Raw genomic sequence first — 22,964 nt, forward strand, 5'->3', positions numbered from 1 at the left:
AATCTTACCATCAGAATTTTAAAATAAAAATTTGAAATCATATTCAAGAACATCCATTTAATTAATCATATATTTATATAACTACATTTTATATTAAACAACATAAAATTTTACAAGCTGGTACTTAAAACCTGAAAAAAAATCCCAACTAAAGTCAAATCCTGAAATACTATTACTTAAATTTTGGGGGGCAATAATTTTTAAAATGTGCACATTTAAGAGTTAACACTGAAAAACTAAAAAAGAAAAACTAAGTAATTATTATAAGATTTACTTTTTAGTTATTGCTGATTACCTATGCAGGTTCCACACATAGTAACACACACAAATAAAAGCTTCCTGAATTTTGTGGGACCTGAATTTAGTAAAAAATAAGCTGTTTAAAAAAGAGTAGATAAGTTGTTTAATAATTATACTCACTCAGATAAGAATGCTAGATAAGTGTTAGAGGAAGTTAAAGAAATTTCCTAAAAATGATTTCCTATTTATTCTTCTGATCACTTTGGATCCATTATTTACTATAAATACTGATATTATGTATACACTCAGATAAAAAGCATCTTTAACCTAACTGGCAAAATTTTAAAGTTTCTGAAATTTAGGTCTTCCCACTTTCCTTGTTCCTTCTCTAATCAAAATTAAAACATAACCCCAAAGAAAAAGTAATTAAAACATTTAATTAAATCTATGAAACAGCAGTCTAATCAAAGGATTCCCCCATATCTAAGACACAAATGACAGATTTGATAAATATCTTAATGCTTTTAGTATTTTAATATTACATAAACAAATTTTGCCATAGAGCCCAATCTATGACAATAGATTTTATGGTGATTGCAAACCTAGGGAGAAAATATTTGGATAGTTCCAGTACTAAATACCACAAGAACTAAAACCAAAGGCATTAAAAAGTAAAATGTCTGAAGCACAAGAACTAACTCAGGGACATAGAAACCATCTCTATGGAAGATTCTTTTCACCTAATTAGCATGCTAAAAACAATAATAATTCCTATAAAAGATATAGATATATATGTATATTTTTGATAATTTCATAAATAAGAGCAGTATCTTTTTTCAAGAATTTCCAGAGACATGTTTAGGATGAAGTAAAATGTCCTTGCTAATAACAGTAAGAAATAAGAATTCAGTTTTGGCACAAAACTGCTTAAAATTAATTGCTACTTCTGCAGTCTAACAAGCATAATTGAATATTACTGGTTTTCAATTGTGAGAAAAACTTCTTAGGTAAGTCAAGCACATTTTTATAACTTAACAGCACTGGGCATATTTCATTAGCTCTTTATTGTAACTGCTAACATTTCTATAATAACCACAAAATTTTCCTGAGAGATAAACTGTGAAATTTTTAAAGGACTGGGTTTGAAATTTGTATGCTGGGATAATATAGTACTTGAACAAATCAATGAGTGTCATTTCTTAGTTACCTGCATTTTAAAGAAATTTAGATCCAACAATACAGCACCTGATCCCTTTCTTTAACATGTTTATTAACTAGTCAAAAGGGACACAAACTTCTAACATTAATAAAGTTGATCAGTGAGTGACAGCATACTCTCTTGGCAGGGCCTATAGTTTTAACTCACCGATATTTGTGCTCACTTGAATCAGTATAAAAAAAAAGACCTTCTTGGATTCATATCAGGAATATAGTCTCAGATATTTTTGATAAAGGGATAAACAATCAAATAAGATTTAAGATGAAGTCCTTGTCACTCAATGTCTTTAGTATTCTACCTTTAGAGAATTATTAAATGACTTCATATTTTCCTAATCATATACATTAGATTTAACTCTATTGGGCCCACAGACAGCCTGGAAATTTGAATTAATCTAACTGTGTTTTCTTTCCCTTGTTAATTAGCAGCAAATCCCCAACAAAACACAAATGTAGTTCTATACACTCTCACAGGGGTTTCTGTGCTTTTGTTAACTGAAAATGTTTATTTGAAAAATAAGTCTTAGAAATATTTACAATGCCACTTGAGACCCTAATTCTTATGAAATACAAATTATGTGGGCAGAAAGCTGCTAAAACTATGCTAAACTAGTTTCTAGTACTACGAGTTCTATTCGAAGAGGAGACCTGAGTTTTTAAACATATTTAGGATAGTTTTAAGTTCTTCATCTTAAACAGAAATAAAATTTGCTTGACTGACCACATCAATTAGCATTCAGAAAATTGTTAGCCTGATCAAAATATATTCATTTATTTTTAGGAATGGCCCACTGTTTTTCTGTTACATTTTCTTTCCATTGTAGTATGTTTTGATATAAATGGTAGTAAGGATAAGTGGAAGCTAGGCCCTTTGCTATGGAGACTAGTTGCTTTGCTCTTGGATGATATAAAAGAGAAAACCTGCTCTTGGGAGAGAGACCTGGGTTCAATTCTGGCTTAAGCACTTACTAACTGGGGCTTGAGCAAGTTACTTAACTTCCCTGAACCTCATTTTCCTTACTTATAAAAGGCTAGAAACAGATAAATGATAGAATAAATGCAAAAATTAAATGAGGTAAACATGAAGCACCCCCCCCCCCGCCCCGCCAGCATAGTTCCTGACACAGAGCAGCCCTTATAATCATGTTAGTTCCTTCCTCTTCTTTCCCAGATTCTATACAAAGAAGTTCAATATTCAAAATGTGTCTTTAAGCTTGAGTTTTAAAACTTGGATTTCTATGTTGTCTCTAATAAGATTAAAATAAACCCCTAATACAAGTAGAAGAGCATCATGTCTGCACTTGCTACAATTTTTATACCTGGAATACTTTGCAGCATCTTCAGTTCAAGGCCTAGAAAATGGAGGCAGATTAGATGAGAGAAAGGCAGAAACTCCAGCATCCTCATGTGAAGAAAACAGGAGGAATCTTCTCCTCCCAAAACTTTCCTTCCTTTACCCCTAAGACGTTCTAGTTTTCTGCATAAAGGACACAATTTAGTCATATCAATGAGAAAACTGAATGCAGGCCAAGTTCTTTATATATAAGGAGTTCAGAAACCCATAATTCCTTGCTATTTTTTTTCTTTTTGTTATTTTTTAAATCTCAAAAAAATAGGTAATATTCAATTGCTTTTAAGTCCTCTATCATAAACACATATTAATAGCTTACAGTATGATATGTAATGTAGCTAACTATAGCTATGTATGATTCAGAACATTAACCCCTTCACTTTTCAAACAGTGGGAAAATAGGGTTAATATTTTTGGCTTTTCTTTTCTGCATATAGTTGTCCAAGCGTGTTATATCCCAATAATACAATACGGCCACATAATCTTAAATAATAAAATATGAAAAGACACTTTTCTGATTTTTTCCCCTACAGTCTGCCAGTCTTATTAAAATACCCCAAATATCATCAAAATATATAGAATCAACTTGAAAATTTAAAAATAAAGACAAAACAAAAAAGGGGGGGGAAGCATTTTGTTTAAGACCAGTATCACTTAGGATTTCTTGCTCTCACCCAATACCCATAATGGAATCGTAAAAATAAAATCAATGTGAATTTATTAGCATTTCAAAATATTAATCTGCCCTATCATCTTAAAATAAATTGATAAAATGGGATCAAAGAGTGAACTTAAATTTAACTTGTTTACTATGAGAATTATATAAACATTCCATGACTCAAAAGAGGAAGTATATTTCAGGTCCAGAAATATTAACTTAAAGTGCTAGTTTTTACTATAAAACACTGGTAGGTAGACATTTCCTAATATATACTAAGATTGAAGTATTTACATAGTCTTTGGATAATGTAATTGCATACCACATGATTTTCTCATTGAAGAGTTTAAAGAGAATAATAATAAAAAACTAGATAGCGGTGGTAAAAATAAAATGTATATATGAAAATACATATAAGACCAGGGCCTATGATACAGAAGACTAAGACAATAAATATATCATCTCTTTATGCATTTTTCAGGAACATAAAAGTCACCTCTGACCTGTATCAGGCGCAGGCTATCAATTTCTGGCTACACTTCTCTACCATACTAGCTCTGTCATCTACACCAAGCCTGGAAATACTTAATAAGATCAAAGCTGTTGCTCCCCCCTCTCCCCCCCAATGTAGAACAAAGAGAAATGTTGTAATAGAATGATCTGTGCTCTCAAAAGAATAAAATCTAAACTCAATTTGAGTTATAGTCTCTCTTCAAGGGTCCTGTATAAATAATTTTACTGATCTCTCTCTCTCTCTCTCTCTCTCCCCCCCCCGACCGCCACCCACCACCACCTTCAAACAGACTATTTTACTTAAAATTGAACATAAAAGAAAAATATTTTCACATCTGAAAGACAGTTGCCAAGGAAATACATATACAGATCAAGTAATTTTACTTATATTACCCCATCGAAATCTACCTCTCACATTCTATAAAGCTCTACCTATACCGGCAGTGTGAACACATACTTTTTAATGAGTTTAAGTAAGGATAGTTTGGTTTGATCATCCTCTACTAAGAAATATTACCCAAAAGTTAACAAAAGTTAACAACCAAATGCTAACAGAGTTCAAAGAAGCTTTACTGAAGCAATCAGAGAATGAAGAAGTGCTTTCATTAGTTCTCACATGCCCTGGTTAGAAATATAGAGGGTGGGGCAAAAGTGGGTTTACAGTTGTTGAGTATGTGAAACAGAGTTTATTCTTGCATTATTATTTGTCAATTATTGTATTATTTTCCGCACAAACAACTGTTAATACTTTTACCCCCATCCTGTATGCTACTTTAAAACATTCAAGTGGTAGAAAGGGTAGGGACAAATGTAGCTGAATTTTTATACCTATTTTGGGAAATGTGATCAAATTTCCTAATTTCACACATTAACATAAAAAATGTCTCTACTCCTAACCAACCCACCACACCCCCCACCAAAACACTAAAGTTATGTAAGTATTTAGTAAGACACCTGAGGGAAAACTTTCTTGGGGAATGATTAAGGAGAAAAATACTGAATTCCTGACACAAACCCAAGATTGTTATTCATTAGTATAACATTTTTATAATGTTTAACAATTATCTTACAAAGGTAACTCCCTCCTATTGTGTCTTCCAGAGAAGTTCACTGTCTTTTTAGAATATACAAAATCCTTGATTTAAAGATATTTTTGCAGAAACATACTAAATAATTAATACTAAATAATGAAAGGATAGAAAAGTCTTACTTAGCAACACAGAAAGGTATTATTTTAAAACATCTAACCATGTGCTGTAAATCGACCAGAAATACATTCTTTGGGAAATATATAAATGCATTCTTTGAAAAATAGTGATTTATTTTATGAATCTGCACAGGGTTAAAATTCTAGTTTGATTGGAAACAGATGGTATCCCAGTAAAGTCGGGCTCTGGACCTGAAACTCCAAACAGGAAATACGGCCCTCACTAGCTGACTGCTTCCCTAATCATTCCCAGAGCTTCATACTTGTTATTTTTATGGATATCCAATATGACTTTCATCTTTGCCTTCTATCTAGAAAGCATTAAAGAAAAGAATCTTCTCTGTCTATATATGTGTGTGTACTTTATATATACATTCTATGTTTACAACATAGTAAAACATTAAAACAAAAGTACTTTTAAGCTCATTGCTAGTAAAGAAATCAGGCATTAAAAATAATAATTCAAAAATTCAAGTTTATTTTCTATACTATTTAAAAATAAAATCCAACAACTACTGAGTAACTGTGTCCAAGACACAACTTTACTGACACTACTTACAAAAAAAATACACAATCTAAATATATTGTAGAAAATTATAAAACCAAACCTCACAGATTTTAGTAAAAAGCAATTAATCTAAACTGTTTTCCATTAAACAAGCCAGTCAGAAGCTATATGAACAAAGAAAAAAGACTTACCGTTTTCCCATTGTAATAATACATCAAAGAATTGCTGCCCATTCCAGGAACAGGATAAGCACAATACATGTTGATTTTGAAAATGTTACTGTTTGCAGCTAATGCACAGAGATTCTCTCCAAGACATACATCCACACAGCTAGAGTTAAGTCTTCAGCACTATGCATCCACACATGGATCTACTCAAAAGGAACTTATGCAAAACAGGACTGAACCAACTCACAGAGCAGAGAGGGAGGGTTTATGCCGTAAGTGTAATCTCTTTCAATTTCTATTAAGTCCTTGCATTGTGGAGAATAGCAACAAGATAAACTTTAGGGTATAAAAAAATACATGTCACTTACAAATGCTAAAAAATAAAAAAAGCAGTTTCCTATAAATAAATATCTCAAGGAATTATTAATTTTCCCATATATATGAGATTATCTATTTCAAAGAAAGGCAAACGGAGAGATCTGCTCTCATCTGTTTTTAGTTTTAATTAAATAAGAGCACTTGTGGCTGGAAAACCTAGCTTGCCACACCTTTAGCAACATTACCATCTGGCGTGGTCTAAAGTTGCTTCCAACTTTGATAAACACATGATCAAGCAATCAGAAACTGGAAACACTGAATCATATGTAGTAAGAGGGACCTAGGCAGTTAAGCCTTGTACAAAATCACTTCCTGGAGAAAGTGGACCTGTCATGTTAAGTACCTCTTAACTAGGTAGAACAAACAATAATTTTTTTTAAGAAAAATTATAAAAGTATTATTGAAAAAGGGAAAGGAACACATTTCATGGAAATGTTCAGTCCAAAAAATAGATTTTCAGTTATAAAGCTCCTTAAATTCCTCATTCATTATACCAATTAAAAGTTTATAATGGGCTGCACTCTTCTAGAACATCTAATATGTATTAAGCAATTCAGTAATAGAAAATACAAACAAGGTTTTGTATCCCCTTATAAAAAAGTGTGAAAAGCCAGTGTGTATAACAGACAGAATGTACACTCTGGCTGATAACCTAAAAAAGGCTTCTTTGAACTTTTTTCTCCAAGTTAATTATTGTTTATATATTTATATTTTAATGTTAATGCTTAAATTTCTCAAAAAGAACAAATAATCAGTGTTCGAATCTCATAGATTTCAAAAATTCATTATATTTAGAAATCAAAAGGTTTTAGACATTGTCTGCAAATCCGTATTTCTCACACACAAACACATTTTGTTATTTAAAAACTGGTGTGGACAATTTTTTAGAATATCAACTTTTCTCTGATATGCTCCTATCAAAACCTTTTTGTACTATTGCTTCTCTCTGTGCCTTGTAGGTTCTAACAGTACTGTGTTAATCAGAGGAGAGCTCATACGCTGCAAATTGGGGTACATTACTTTTGATGGCTTTGATGAAGCAGAACTCCAACTTAGAAATATTCTATAAGGGACCCCCCCATTCTTATAAAACATAGTAATCAAATTATAGTAATAAAACTAAGTCAGACAATGTGGCCAGCTAACTTCAATGTTTTAAAAGCTGATGGTATTGGAATAACAATAAAACCTCCCCACACTCTCCAGATATAGAAAAGACTAAGCAGCAGCTGCAAAAGAACATCACTGTACAGCAGACTATTAAAATGCCAGTCTGCGGAGGGGTCTGTAACTTCCTCCCTCCTGAGAGACCACAAAGACCCATTTCAATCCTTAGAGAACTGTGTAAAAAGCTTTGATTTACAATTAACAATGCCATGCCTTAAAACCATTCAAGTAAATTTTAGTCTTTCATAGACACAGTCTTTTTCTAACAGAGCAGCTACTCTTAAAAAAAGGAAAATTAACCATCTAAAATGAAATTTCCTTTTTTCTTAATGATTAATTTAAAAACACACACCTTACTTTTGAATAGAAATTGAAGCAGGATGGGGGAAGGATAGCCACAAAGCACTGACAATACTTCAACATTTTTTTTCCTACAATCATTATTCCAAACTGAGAAAACTTTATATGGGCTAAAAAAAAAAATCCCCTACAGTTGTCAGGCTCATTTCTCTGGGGCTTGCCAGGAAAGAGAGAGTACTATGTTGTCTGATAAAACAAAAGCATAATGTAAGTCCAACTACACAATCTTGGCTATTAAAAGCACAACAAAAATTTTAGTACTTTATCATTAGTTCTTTTAGGCAGCTAGCTAATATTCTGAAAGGAATAAACAAATATTCAAGTAAAAAAAAATTCAGATTAAAGTCAGACAGCATAATCTTTTACTGTTCTAAAGCAGTTTATTAAACAACTAGGTAAGATTTGCAGTTAAACCTGAAACCTGAATGTGAAATATAAACAGAGTTGAGTACTTAAAAGCGTTTGTTTCTACTCTTCATTCCTCTTCTCAAAAACACAGATACAAAATCCATATATGTGTATTTAAGACTCCTCCCACCAAATACATAGTACATTCACTAGGTATACAGAGCTTACTATTTAAGATTGTGTCTAGAAACAGGGGTGGTGGTGGTAAGGTAGATCTACCTAAATATGACATTAAACTCATTCCTCAAAAATAATAAATCACACACAAAAAAACCAAGTGGTAATCTAAATAAAATGCTCCCATATTTTACTTGTACATTATGGTAAGGCCTTTTAAGTTGGTTGCTCCAAAATATCATCTTTTTGAAATTACCTTACTTAAAAGAAACTAAAATTGGTTGGTGTAGTCATTTTCTTTATCACAGTTACAAATTACCTTCTATGATAAAATCGTCTTCTCTTCCTCAAAAATATTTTTTGAATCTATAGAACAGCTGCAGCACAATTTTTTTTTCTTATGGAGAATCATATTACAGGAAAAAATGTATATAGACGGATCAAGTGCTGCTCTAGTCAATGCAGTTGTTTAATCTTTGCCTCTTTTTTTTAAGGAACATGTCAAGGGTTAATCCTGTGACTTCGTCTGACAAAATGAGTCAGCTGGAGCCAGGGCCACTTTTTAAACCTGATTTCAGACAGACATGCAGTCTGCACAGGAGCTCTGAAGTGTCATGCACTTTTTATCCTGAATTGTTTCCATCCACAATTCTACATAACCATTTGTGTTATTCTAAGATTATGTGATCTGACTCAATAGTCACACCACCTAGTCCAAAATCTAAAAAAATCACCAAGTTTCATAGCCAAATGGGATACTATACACAAGGGCAAAATGATTCATGAAAATGTCAGAGAACCCTGAGAAAAAAAATATGACTTGGAGTCACACATCTTTTATTAACAATAAAAGTGCTAGATGAACTTTTACATCACATATTGATGATTCCTTGTTTGAGAATTACTGGATTTCACTTATTTTCAAATATGCTTACCCTCTTCAGTGGTTCAGGATGTGATGTTTATTGCCATTCTAACAGCCATCAAGTATAGGCGTAAACCAGATAAGAGAAAGCTATGAAGTGCTTTGCCTAAGCAATTTACGGCTTTACTGAAGATTTAAGAAAAGATGTTTTCAAAAGTCTACTGGGTAGGGACTTCCTGGCTACTTCAGTTTATATTCTGGGTCCCTATGCAAAAATTTTCTTTTTCCTTATTTTTCTGTTGATTGGGACATTGACAGATCTTCCTTGGAGAGCTATGCACTCTTTCTTGGGATTAGCCATGTGGTGTTTTAAGCTATTTTACTAGCTCTTCTTTATATGTGATACTGGATCACTATAATTCTCTTATCTGTTTTTGAATTTAAAGCAAGAATGTTTCAAGAGTGACCTAAAATATAAAAAGCTTTTCAAAAAAATTTAACTGAATTACAAACCTTGAATGTTACTAATCTTATTGTACATTTTTTAATTTAAATTTTTATTATTGTTGCTTTAAACCCTCACCTGAGGATATGTTTCTATTGATTTTAGAGAGAGAAAGGGAGAGAAAGAGAAACATTGATGTGAGAGAGAAACATTGATTGTTTGCCTACCATAGGTGCCCCAACTAGGGATCAAACCACAACCTAGGAATCCAGTCCACGACCCCCTGGTGTAGGGGACAATGCTCCAATTAACTGAGCCACCCTGCCAGGACTGAACTCTGTATTTTCCTAAAGTGTGAATTTAAGTAAATAACTAATAAATTATTGGCTGCAAAGGATGTTGGGGATAAAGACAGGTTTAAAAGAATAGTAAGTGAAAGAACCTACAAGTGGGGTGATACAAAGCAAAAGACCCTTCTCAAAGCCCCTCTTACTCAGCTTGTAGAGAGATGACTTACGAGTGCATGCTGTCTCCTGAGTGTGCAGTCTTTATTTAGTTGACTAACTAAATCAGACACCAAAATTCCAGGTTTTATATCTAAACATTATACTGCAGATTTTTCTAGTAGATACTACTTTGTAAAAAAAATTTCCTTTGTAAGTGTTCATAAAGTTGGTCTTCTGTTTTTTTTTCAATATCCTCATAATTTAGAAAAATTGCTTTCACATAAAAATTAAGAATATAAAATTCTAGTAAAACAATGCATCCCTCTTAAACCAATCCAATAACATTCAATGCATATTATTTAAAAATAATGCTATTGACCTGAAATTATATAGTGCACTTTTCTAATTCAACAGTATCATTCATCTTGCTGATACCAATCAATCAGTAAAAAGACTTCCAAATATTGTCTTTTCACTGTATGAAAATATTAAAAATAAAAAACCTGATTTTTTAATCTTTATTCAGGTGATATGATGAAAAATTTGTTCCAATTGTGCCTTATATGTGATTACCTAAATCTTAGCCAAACCAATAATCAGAGTTACACTGGATGATATTACAGATTGGTCTGAGTACTGGTACACAACTTATTTCAATATTACAACACACACATAAACATATACTTCTCAGAGCAGAGTAAAAACATATGCTAAAGTTCACAAATCATATCACCTGTCTCAAAGAACATCAGATTTATTATTATCTGTTTACAAAAATCTCTAGTCTAACTTGAGTTTTAGAAATGCTTAATGATTAACAAATTAGAAAACATACCTGTATAGCCAATGGAAACAATCAGCTACATAAACTGCATTTATAGGGCAGAAGAATACCTGTTTAACTCCCCTTTTGACAACCATGACTATAATGAGAATGTGTAAAACAACCTTATCTCCTGGAGGAGAATGCAAATAAATCTCATTCTAAGGTAAATAAACAGTATCCCTCTGACATCAACACTAACAGAGCTGGCAGGTCATATAAAACTTCTAAAAGGCAATCATTAGACACTCCTTTCAAATAAGAGAGAACTGTAATTCCTGAAAATATGTAAAACCCAAAGCAAATTGCATGTTTTTTAAAAATCACAAACTGTAACAAAGCAGTTTTCTTTGAAATATTAAATGGGGGCGGGGGGTTCCCCCTCCCTAATAATTCCTGCATCTCTTGGCTGTCCATTTCTTTCCCCACAGGAATTGCAGTTTGTCGTTTCTCATTTACCACTTGAAATAACATGGTAAGAGAACCAGTATGTTGCAACTTGATAATTTTCCTGCAGATGGCTCTATAATCACAGGACTGCCTAATGGTATATGCACAAGTTGAAAAAAAAAGAAAGAATGAAGAGGACACCCAGGTTTTTAAATTCCTTACTAAGCTAGCACTTCTGAAGAGCTTCCAAGACTGGATACAGCTTTGCACTATTGACTTATTAGGCAACCTAACAATAACAAAAAAACTAAGCAAACAAAGCTATTTAAAAAATTATCTGTACAAGGTAAACAATTTGCTCTTGGGTTGAGTTAGCTCTCCCTTAGGAAAGTGCCAGCCATCTTTTTTTTTCTTTTCTTTTTCCAACCCATGCAATTTTTTTCATCTGACCTGGAAAGAGCCAGGTCCTTTATGAGAAATGAAATAGCATCAAGATATTCTATTCTATTTTAAAATTATTTTTAAAGAGATAAGAACATCTGCATCTTAGCCTAGAGCCATTTTAAGAAGCTGCAATCTGAAGAACTACATAACATGTTATTTCTGGCCCAAAATCTATGATTTGTTTCAGTAAAAATTCTTGTTAGTGGCAGTAATTTTTTTTAATACTTCATACCTTTAATTAAGTAATGAGTCTACCAAATCATCTTCCCCATATTTGAAATAATCAAATAACAAAGCACAGTTAATTTTAGCTATATGTTTTGAAAGAAATCATGCAGATCCTGAATTTATGAAAAGAACTATCTTAAAGTATGGTGATTTTTTTTGTTTTTTTAAAATATATTTTTATTGATTTCAGAGAGGAAGGGGGAGGGAGAAAGAGATAGAAACATCAATGATGAGAGGGAATCATTGATCGGCTGCCTCCTGCACGCCCCCTACTGGGGATCGAACCCACAACCCAGGCATGTGCCCTTAACCGGAATCAAACCCTGGACCCTTCTGTCTGCAGGCCGACACTCTATCCACTGAGCCAAACCAGCTAGGGGTAAAGTATGGTTTCTTACTGTTATTTCTGGTGACCACTCTCAACAAAAGCCAAATAATATTTCATTTTGAAAACACATTGAAGACAGGTAGGTATATTTGGCAGGGGGAGATAGGAGATGGTGTCAGTTAAATGTAGAACAAGGCAAAACAAAAATAAAGTTTGACTAATGTTTGATGTGCCGCACCAATGAAGGCAATATACCACTCTAACATAAGTGCCCCGTACCAGACAGATTGGGAAACAGACGGGAAACTTTGAAAAAGGAATTTGTTAAGCTACTTGTTCTATATCTGCATCACGTTTACACACAGTAGGGCAGAAGTATTGTCTTCCTACCACTCATTAGTACTCTGTAATGTGAGAGAGGCTGCTCAGGTTCCAAACGCCCTGATGTCATAATGAGAAAGAGCACTGGACTTGGAGTCAGGAGATACAGGAATCTGGATTTTACTTGCACCTCTTAGGAGGCATGAGAGTTTAGGCTAGGTCTTGAATTTTCCTGAGTCTAACTTTCCATTTCTGCAAAATATAGGCATTAAAATAAACTAGGCCAAAGATTTCCTAGCCATTTCACCACCAATAAAACCTTTTATTATCTACTCCACCCCAAAACACTGAATTCTTATTTTGAAAGGTTTTGGTCTTCCAAACTCCTTTTTTACTGAGTTATAATGAATATTTTCCCCTGATTAAAAAACCAAAAACAAAGCCATGTAACTTCCATTCAGAACTTCAAATTAAAGGAAAATGAAGCACTGCCATGCTAAGTTGAAACAATTTTAATATAAGAAACTTGTTGTTTTAATTAGCACGGGTAATTTTATTTCAATAAACTACATAATATGATAGGTATTCTGAAATATTTTACATCTCAGATTACTATTTTTGAAGACCTAGGCTGTGACTCACTAGCATAGGTAATAGCTAGTGTCCACAGCAAACTTAAATTATCTTCTATCCTATCTAATAAAAGAGAAACATGGTAATTGGCGTACGACCGCTACCCTTCCCATTGGCTAATCAGGGCGATATGCAAATTAACTGCCAGCCAAGATGGCGGCTGGCAGCCAGGCAGCTTGAAACTAACATAAGGCTTGCTTGCTTCAGTGACGGAGGACTCCAACGTTCCCCGCCTGCCGCTGCAGGCCTCTGAGCTGGCAGTTTGAAACATAGTTACAAAAACAGAAGCTAAACAAAACCCCAGAAACCAGCTTTCAGCTAGCCGGGATCTCAGACCTGGAGTTGATACAGAGTTTCGATTGTAGAACCTAAACAAACCAGATACCTGCTTTCAGGAGCGGAAGCCTAAGAGCTGGAGCCTCAGAGTTAAAGCTGGCTCAGAATAAAAAAAAAAAAGAAAAAGAAAAAAAGGAGCAGTTGGGAGCTTCAGTCCCAGCCTGAAAACAGCCCTCAGCCCCTCACCCAGACTGGCCAGGCACCCCAGTGGGGACCCCCACCATGAAGGGTGTGTGACCAGCTGCAAACAGCCATCATCCCTTCATCCAGGCTGGCCAGGCACCCCAGTGGGGACCCCCACCCTGATCCGGGACACCCTTCAGGGCAAACCAGCCAGCCCCCACCCATGCACCAGGCCTCTATTCTATATAGTAAAAGGGTAATATGCCTCCCAGCACCGGGATCAGCGGAGCCGCGAGGTCTCCCAGCACCGGGATCAGCGTGACAGGGGGCAGCGCCCAAACCCCCTGATCGCCCTGTGGCTCTGTGTGTGACAGGGGGCGGGGCCCTGCTCTGTTCCTGACAGGGGAAGGCGCCCCAACCCCCTGATGGGCCCTGCTCTGTGCCTGATACAGGGGAGCTCCCCAACCTCCTGATCGCCCTGTGGCTCTGTGTGTGACAGGGTGTGGCGCCCCAACCACCCCCCCCCCACACGGGCCCTGCTCTGTGTGTGACGGGGTAGAGCCATAACCTCCCCATCGGCCCTGCCCTGAATGTGAGAGTGGCGGCGCCCCAACCCCCTGATCGGCCCTGCTCTGTGGGTGATAGAGGGTGGCACCCCAACCCCCTGATCCGCCCTGCTCTGTGCGTGACAGGGGGGAGCTCCCCAACCCCCTGATCGGCCCTGCTCTGTGTGTGACAGGGGGGAGCTCCCCAACCCCCTGATTGACCCTGCTCTGTGTGTGACAGGGAGTGCTGCCACAACCTGCCCATCCACCCTGCCTTGAGTGTGACAGGGGGCGGTACCCCAACCCCCTAATCGGCACTACCCTGAGCGTGACTGAGGGTGGCATCACAACCTCCCAATCCGCCCTGCTCTGTGCATGACAGGGGGCGGCGCCCCAATTCCCCAATCGGCCCTGCTCTGAGCCTGACCAGGGGCTGCACCTAGGGATTAGGCCTGCCCTCTGCCACCCGGGAGCAGGCCTAAGCCAGCAGGTCATTATCTCCCGACGGGTCCCAGACTGCGAAAGGGCACAGGCCGGGCTAAGGGACCCCCCATCCCTCCCGAGTGCACAAATTTTTGTGCACCGGGCCTCTAGTATATATATAAAAGGCTAATATGCAAAGTGCCCTATCGGGAGTTCTACTGAGAGACCGGGAGTTTGATCGCTCGCTATGACATGTGCTGATCAACAGGGGGTGGCACGGAACATGGCAGGCAACCAGCAGTGGCGGCGGGGCGCTGAAAGAGCAAGGGAAGGAGGAGGTGGGGAGGCAGGGAGGCGGGGGAACCACGTGGCGGTGGCACATGGGTGGCGAAGGAAGGAGGTGGTGGGGAGGCGGGGAACCTGATCAGCCCTGATCTCTGGCTAGGCATAGGGACCCTACCCGTGCACGAATTTCATGCACTGGGCCTCTAGTCTATATATAGAAAATGCTAATATGCAAAATGTCCCCATGGGAGTTCGACTGGGAGTTTGATCGCTAGCTATGATGTGCGCTGAACACCAGGGGGTAGCACGGAATGAAGGAAGGCCCGGGCTGGCACATGGAAGGCCCGATTGGCCCTGATGGCTGGCCAGGCCTAGGGACCCTACCCATGCACAAATTTCATGCACCAGGCCTCTAGTATTTTTATAATCATCTCTGCAAGTGGCATAATTAAAAGCCTAAATCCTCACATGAAAGGTTGATACAAAAGAGAATCCAAAAACATAATTACAACTTCTCAGTTTTAAGCTGAGAATCCAAATGCTTTGTATTCTAATAACATTTATACTAGCAAATGAAGTATTTTCATAAGGAGTTAGTAATATACTTCAATTACCTATTAATACTTTTGTTTAAAACTAAAATCTTTTTAAAAAGTTATCTAGTGTCTAGAACAAAATAGTGAGAGAAAATAAAGAGGAAAAGGTTGCTATCTTATCAAGAGGTAGGTAACAGCTCTTACTGAACTTTGCTCTTGTTTAATTCATTTGACAACTTTTGTTTCTCACTAATTTGCAATTTGATCTACAAGTCAAATATATTATGTTTAACATAGTATCATGTGGAAAATAAAATATTTTTGGCCATGTTCTTCAAATAAACATGTAAGCCTCTACAGAGATGCCTGTGTTATATTTTTAGCAAGCAACAAAGAGTTAGGAGGCAATAGGGAGACCATCTTAATTAAGTAGGCTGTGGCTCCTGCACTGTACAGAAGTTGGGCCTGTGATGTGCTTCTTTGTGCCTTTAGACTGGATAATTTAGTAGATCTGTAAAAGAGATTGTTAAGCAGACTATAAACAAAGGTGGCTATAATGAATATGTAGGTTAGAAAGTTTACAGGGTAAAATAGGTATGGAATCTTGAGGACACCTCTTGTCCCGACACTGGTCATTTCAGACTTAAATGATCGATGCATAAAAAAAGGTTCAGACTGTGTTATTACTGTTGAAACTGGAATAAAGATTATATAATTGTAAGAACACAACTATCAAATGATAAAACTTCACATGGAAAATCAAATGCAGGTTTTCCTGGTTCTAATATATCTAACTGAGGGTTAGACTATAGTGTGTAAATGGGAAGAATTTCAGTGATCTAAGCCACTGAAAATACTTTCACTTTTCTGATGAAATAATTGGAGCTTTTCCCCTTCCCTAATATGCTTTTATAAAGTTTAAGCAGGCTAAAGGTTTTATAATATAGAATCTATATTAGTTGTATAGAATCTATATTGGTTCAAATACACTGTAGTTCTCCCTGAAGGATGTTGAGTTCAGATAACACAGGATGCTCTTTATACTTTCTGACTCAACTGAGCCAGGAAGAAAGAGCTATGACTGTATTGCTAATCATGTGAGTTTGTTCATTTATTTAACAAATGTTCACTGGGTATCTATTATGCAACTAGGTGCTGCAATTAAAGCAATAAGCAACATAAAATCCCTGCCTTAAAATTTCTCCTGGGTGAAACAAATAATAAACTAATTATATAGTATATCAGGTGGTAATGTGTTACAGACAAAAATGCAGGAGGAAGGAGAAGGGCAGTGATGGGGGGAGCATGGTTGCCATTTTTTGTAGGATGGTCAGATAAGAGTCCCAGTAATAAAATGATATGTCATCAAAGAGAAAAGTATGTGATAAAACTAGCTATGTGGCTACTAAGGGATGTGTGCTCTGGCAGAGAGTAAATGCAAAGGCCCTGAGGCAGGAGAGTGCTTGCTATCTGTAAGGAGCAGTAAAGAGGGCAGAACGGCCAGAAGGGTCAAGTAGTGACAGATATAGTCTGAGAGGTAGCAGTAGATAGATAAGAAGGGTTTTGAAAGCCATGCTACGAATTTTGGGATTGCAGTGATAATAGACACTACTGGAGGATTTTGAGCTGAAGAATGATACCATCTGACTTAGATTTTAAAAGGATCTTCCTGTGTTAAAAAAAAGACTGGAGGGAAACTGGGAGAGCAGTTGGGTAGATGGCTGCCATAATTCAGGAAAGAGGTAACAGTGGCTTGGACAACAGGCAGTGACAAATGATCAAAATCTTGAAGATAATTTTAGTATGAGAAATTCAGTATGGGAAGATAACTACGGTTTCCCTTTTCTGTCAATGAAAGTGTAACTTTTTTTCCTTTAGGAAAAAGTTTCCTATATTCTGGTTTTCCATACTCCTCTTTCATGTGAGAATTACATGTTATTTTTATGTTAGCAACTAGGTCAACCTAGTGCACTACAAAGTAGTGGCTGAATTACCTATAATTTACAATTCCTTTCAAAGTTACTCCCATTATTATGTATGACTAGACGTTAACTGCATACTTGAGGTGGGGGGGAATAGAACAAATAATTCAGCTTCTTATACAAAGAAAGCAAGTTAATTTACTTTTGATGATTTGAACAGTCAGAAAAGGAGAAGCTTGAAAGTACAATGTGCAGCAGGAAGTCTTTAACAGATGATCTTCCCTATTATAGATAACATAAAATAACTAGAGGTCCATGCACGAAATTCATGCACTGGAGGGAGGGGTGTCCCTCAGCCCAGCCTACACCCTCTCCAATCTGGGACCCCGAGGGGGACATCCCTCTCACAATCCGGGACTGCTGGCTCCCAACTGCTTGCCTGCCTGCCTGCCTGCCTGCCTGATTGCCCCTAACTGCTTCTGCCTGCCAGCCTGATCACCCTCTAACCACTCCCCTGCCAGCCTGATCAACACCTAAATGCTCCCCTGCAGGCCTGGTAACCCTCAACCGTCCTCCCCTGCTGGCCTGGTTACCCCTAACTACCCTCCCCTGCCGGCCTGGTCGCCCACAACTGGCCGCTCCTGCTGACCATCTTGTGCCTGTGGGTGCTGCCATCTTTGAGGGCATGGCAGTCAATTAGCATATTCCCTCCTTATTGGCTGCGGGTGCCGCCATCTTTGAGGGTGGGGCAGCAATTAGCATATTCCCTCCTTATTGGCTGTGGGTGCCACAATCTTTGAGGGTGGGACAGTCAATTAACATATTCCCTCTTTATTAGCCATGGGTGCCATCATCTTTGCGACAGCGTGGGGGTCAATTAGCATACTCACTCTTTATTAGATAGGATAGCTTCATAGTACCTATTTTTATTCTTTTAATTTAATTCAAAAAGCATTTCCTGGATACTCCACTATGTGCTCACAGGGCAACAATTATGCAACAGAAAAATACTTAGAACTTACTTCTTTCCAAAGGTCAAAGCTATCTTTTCACTATAAGCATCTTGAAGACAGGGTACAAGGCCCATGCTTTATTCATACTTAAATTCTTAAAGCCTACGAATTTAGTTCTTTATTCACAATAAACATGTAACATATATTTATTGACTTTTACGGAATGGATTCACATTTCTCTCATTGGAAATCTAATAAATGAAGCCCACTTTAGTAAAAAAGTTTCTAATTCTCATATTACTATTTTCTGAAATTAATAAATATCTTTGGTGATGTTGGAAAAGATACTGATAACTTGATTTCAAATAATATCAAGTTTTATAGTTCAAAAGATTATCAAGCCCATGTCACAAAACTTGAGTTTTATTACTTAATTATTAAGTGTTAATTTTAAAAAATACTAGCCATCATAAAGCTAAAAAGGGAACTAAATAGCAACCATAAGTATTACTTAAATTTATAGAGAAAAAGTGAATTTTCTAGTCAGGAGGTGAAGATTCTCTTAAGTTTTGTTTAGAGAGGAACATGCCACATGTTTCAGCAGAATCAGTTTCACAATCATACTTGGGTTGGAAATGATTCTCAAGCTCCTAGGAGCTATCTTTTAGTTTTGGGTTCTATGAAAAAGTTGGGCCAGGTTAAAAGACGGTGATCAATCACCCTCTTTCATCCTGGCCCAGCTATATATATAAAATTATAGTAGGGCTATTTATACTTAAGTCAAATTATTTAAATACTTAATCCCAATTATTTCAAATATACATTTACTAATATGTCTATTCATGGGCTTACTTTTAATGTTATAAACTATCCTGCATATTATTACCTAATGCAAGGGTCCTCAAACTTTTTAAACAGGGGGCCAGTTCACTGTCCCTCAGACCATTGGAGGCCGGACTATAGTTTTAAAAAAACTATGAACAAATTCCTATGCACACTGCACATATCTTATTTTGAAGTAAAAAAACAAAACGGGAACAAATACAATATTTGTATTTGCATGTGGTCCGCGGGCCGTAGTTTGAGGACCCCTGACCTAATGTGACATTTTAATCCCAGAAAAATTATAATGCCAGAGCACCCACTTTACACATTGAGGCTCTTCCACTGTCCCAGTCAAGTGCATTTCAGAATAAGGCAAATACAGTGGGGCCTTGACTTACAGGTTTAATTCGTTTCGTGACGGAGCTCGTAACTCAAATTACTCATATGTCAAATCTTAAAGTGAACGAGTGAGACACGTGATGCTGGGCTGATATGGCATTCACTGTGACATTCGCTGCGCCAACTAGCGGTGGGGTATCTGAAGCTGGCTCATAACCCGAATTTTAGCTCGCAACTCAAAGCAAAAAATCGGCCAAGAGACGGCTCGTATCTCGAAAAAGTTGTTAGTTGGGACACTCGTAAGTCAAGGCCCCACTGTAATGGTTTTGGAAAGTTTCTGTCTAAAGCTCTGGCCGAGTGCTCAGGGCCTTAAGAAAATGATGAAGGGACTAATGAATATTGAGTAATGTATTCATTCCTCCCCCCCCCCCCCAAAAAAAAACCCCACCAGGGAACACACCTAAAAATATTTAATTTTGTTTTTCTTTGGGTCTGTTTTTCATGGGAACTACATTTATGAAGAAGGTAAGAATATATCTACTCTAGGCATATACTTGTGTTCGTTAAGTTTAATGTAGGGGTTGGCAAATTATGGCTATGGACAAAATTTTTGTGTTTTATTTTATTTTATTTTATTTTTTAATTAAATCTTTATTGTTCAGATTATTACATTTGTTCCTTTTTTTCCCCCCTCATAACTCCCCTCCTCCCAGTTCCCGCCCCACCCTCCGCCCTCACTCCCCAACCACTGTCCTCATCCATAGGTGCACGATTTTTGTCCAGTCTCTTCCCACATCTCCCACACCCCTTTCCCCCCAAAGAATAGTCAGTCCATTCCCTTTCTATGTCCCTGATTCTATTATAATCACCAGTTCATTCTGTTCATCAGATTATTTATTCACTTGATTCTTAGATTCACTTGTTGATAGATGCATATTTGTTGTTCATAATTTGTATCTTTACCTTTTTCTTCCTCTTCCTCTTCTTAAAGGATACCTTTCAGCATTTCATATAATCCTGGTTTGGTGGTGATGAACTCCTTTAGCTTTTCCTTATCTGTGAAGCTCTTTATCTGACCTTCAATTCTGAATGATAGCTTTGCTGGATAAAGTAATCTTGGTTGTAGGTTCTTGGTATTCATCACTTTGAATATTTCTTGCCACTCCCTTCTGGCCTGCAAAGTTTCTGTTGAGAAATCAGCTGACAGTCGTATGGGTATTCCCTTGTAGGTAACTGAGTTTCTTTCTCTTGCTGTTTTTAAGATTCTCTCTTTATCTTTTGCTCTTGGCATTTTAATTATGATGTGTCTTGGTGTGGTCCTCTTTGGATTCCTTTTGTTTGGGGTTCTCCGCGCTTCTTGGACCTGTAAGTCCATTTCTTTCACCAGGTGGGGGAAGTTTTCTGTCATTATTTCTTCAAATAGGTTTTCAATATCTTGCTCTCATCTTCTGGCACCCCTATAATTCTGATGTTGGTACGCTTGAAGCTGTCCCAGAGGCTCCTTACACTATCCTCGCATTTTTGGATTCTTTTCTCATTTTGCTTTTCCGGTTGGATGTTTTTTGCTTCCTCACATTTCAAATCATTGACTTGATTCTTGCGCTCCTCTGGTCTGCTGTCGGGCGTCTGTATAATATTTGTTATTTCAGTCTGTGTGTGCTTAATTTCTAGTTGGTTCCCCAATATAAGATCGAGGGTCTTATTAGTTTTCGTGTAGATCTCATTAAGTTTATCGGCAGCTTCTAAACAGTTCTTGAGAGACCTTAAAAGTGTGGTTCTGAACTCTATTTCTTCCATTGACAATTTTGTCCTGTTTCTTTGTCTCCGCATTTTGTTATGCTTCCTTGGTGCACCCCCTAGTGGTCTTTGTTCGCAGTCTTATAGATAAATCTTGATTGTTGTAGCTAATTCCAGGGAGGGTTTGACCTCCAGGCCAAGTGGCTATGAGAATCAGCTGTGTCAGCAGTGAGAGAACTTCTGTCCTCTAGGGAGGTGCTAATCTAGCCTTTGCCTGAGGCTATCCGGCAAATGCCTCTGTGCAGGGCTTGGGCGGGGCGGGTCGCACAGGATCAACAGGGTGGGCCGGAGAGAGCAGTTATGGCGGCTCTCAGTCCTGTCCCAAGGGGCTCTGCCTCTCTGAGTCCCAGCACCCGCTGCAAAGCTCGGAGAGAAAGCTGCACTCGCTCTGACCGAAGCCAGACAGTCCCGCTTCTCCCGTTTGAGTCTGGGTCCCTAAAGACTCACCCGGATCTGGTGCTCAGAGTCTGCGACTCCCTCCCGATTGAAAACAACAACCGCGCCCTCCGCCGCCAGCCCGCTCCGCGCACTCCGCACCTCAGAATTTGACTTCAGCACTGCGCCTCCTCTGAGTGTCCGTATGCGTTTCTCTTTCCTCCTAGTTGTAGGACTTCCACTCAGCCAGCGTTCCTGTGGTTCTGGGTGATGTCCCTTCCGTTTTTTGGTTTCACTTTTGAAGTAGTTGTTCAAAGCAGCAAACTCCGGCGTTAACCTATGCCGCTATCTTGGTTCTCCTTGTGTTTTATTTTTTAACAAATAAAGTTTCATTGGAATACAGCCAGGCCCATTATTTATGTATCATCTGTGGCTATTTGAACATTCTTATGCACAGCTGAGTAGTTGTGACAGAGATTGGCTGGGCCACAAGGCCAAACATATTTATTTACTACAAAACCCTTTACAAAAAAGCTTGCTTACTCTTGGTCTAACACAGTGGTCAGCAAACTCATTAGTCAACAGAGCCAAATATCAACAGTATAACGATTGAAATTTCTTATGAGAGCCAAGTTTTTTAAACTTAAACTATATAGGCAGGTACACTGTTATTAACTTAATTAGGGTACTCCTAAGCTGGCCATTGTTAAAAACGTCAATCTGATTGAGGTACGTTCGCTGAGGTCGACCCCTTCCAACTCTCCCATCCACACTTGTATACCTCCCCTGCACTGCTTATCCTGCGGCCCGCCTGCGCTGCGTTTTTCCCATCGCCCGACCGACACCCCCCACTTCTTCTAACGCCATTTCTTCAAAATAGACTCGCCCAAGCTGAAAACCGACTTCTGTGGATGGGCCACGAAGTTTCAATTGCACTGTATGTGCGTGCCCACACTTGGTATTTTGTGGAAGAGCCATACTCAAGGGGCCAAAGAGCGCATGTGGCTCGCAAGCCGGGGTTTGCAGTCCACTGGTCTAACACATTGAGGAAGAGTAGAAATATAGGCTAGACAAAGAGATAAGCAGGTTCTAGAAAATTTTACAGCAACATTATTTCTAGAATCAAATTAATTTTGAAAATAAAATTATAGATATATTGGGTTATGTACTAACATTATTGCAGATACAGTAAAACCTTGATACAATGGCCTGATTCAGGCGAGGGGGTGTCTGTTATATAGTAGAGGGTTTCTGAATGCATATGTTAAAAAAGTTGACAAATTAGTTTAC

At 37.6% G+C, this 22,964-nt stretch overlaps 1 protein-coding gene across 7 annotated transcripts in view; it reads right to left on the reverse strand.

Moving 5' to 3' along the window:
• The window catches only part of TCF12 (transcription factor 12), a 370,918-nt gene that overhangs the window by 55,413 nt on the left and 292,541 nt on the right, over nt 1–22,964 (reverse strand). Inside the window, exon 1 of one of the 7 annotated variants that reach the window (XM_059700202.1) lies at nt 5,887–6,058. The exons of 5 other annotated variants lie outside the window; for them this stretch is intronic. In XM_059700202.1, coding sequence (XP_059556185.1) covers nt 5,887–5,955 — 69 coding nt within the window. In that variant the 5' untranslated portion in view covers nt 5,956–6,058. Of the gene's footprint in view, nt 1–5,886; nt 6,059–22,964 lie in introns of those variants that run through there. One more of the 7 variants, XM_059700211.1, reaches the window with a different exon arrangement.

The sequence above is a fragment of the Myotis daubentonii genome, chromosome 1, assembly GCF_963259705.1.
Source record: "Myotis daubentonii chromosome 1, mMyoDau2.1, whole genome shotgun sequence".
Classification (NCBI taxonomy): Eukaryota; Metazoa; Chordata; class Mammalia; order Chiroptera; family Vespertilionidae; genus Myotis; species Myotis daubentonii.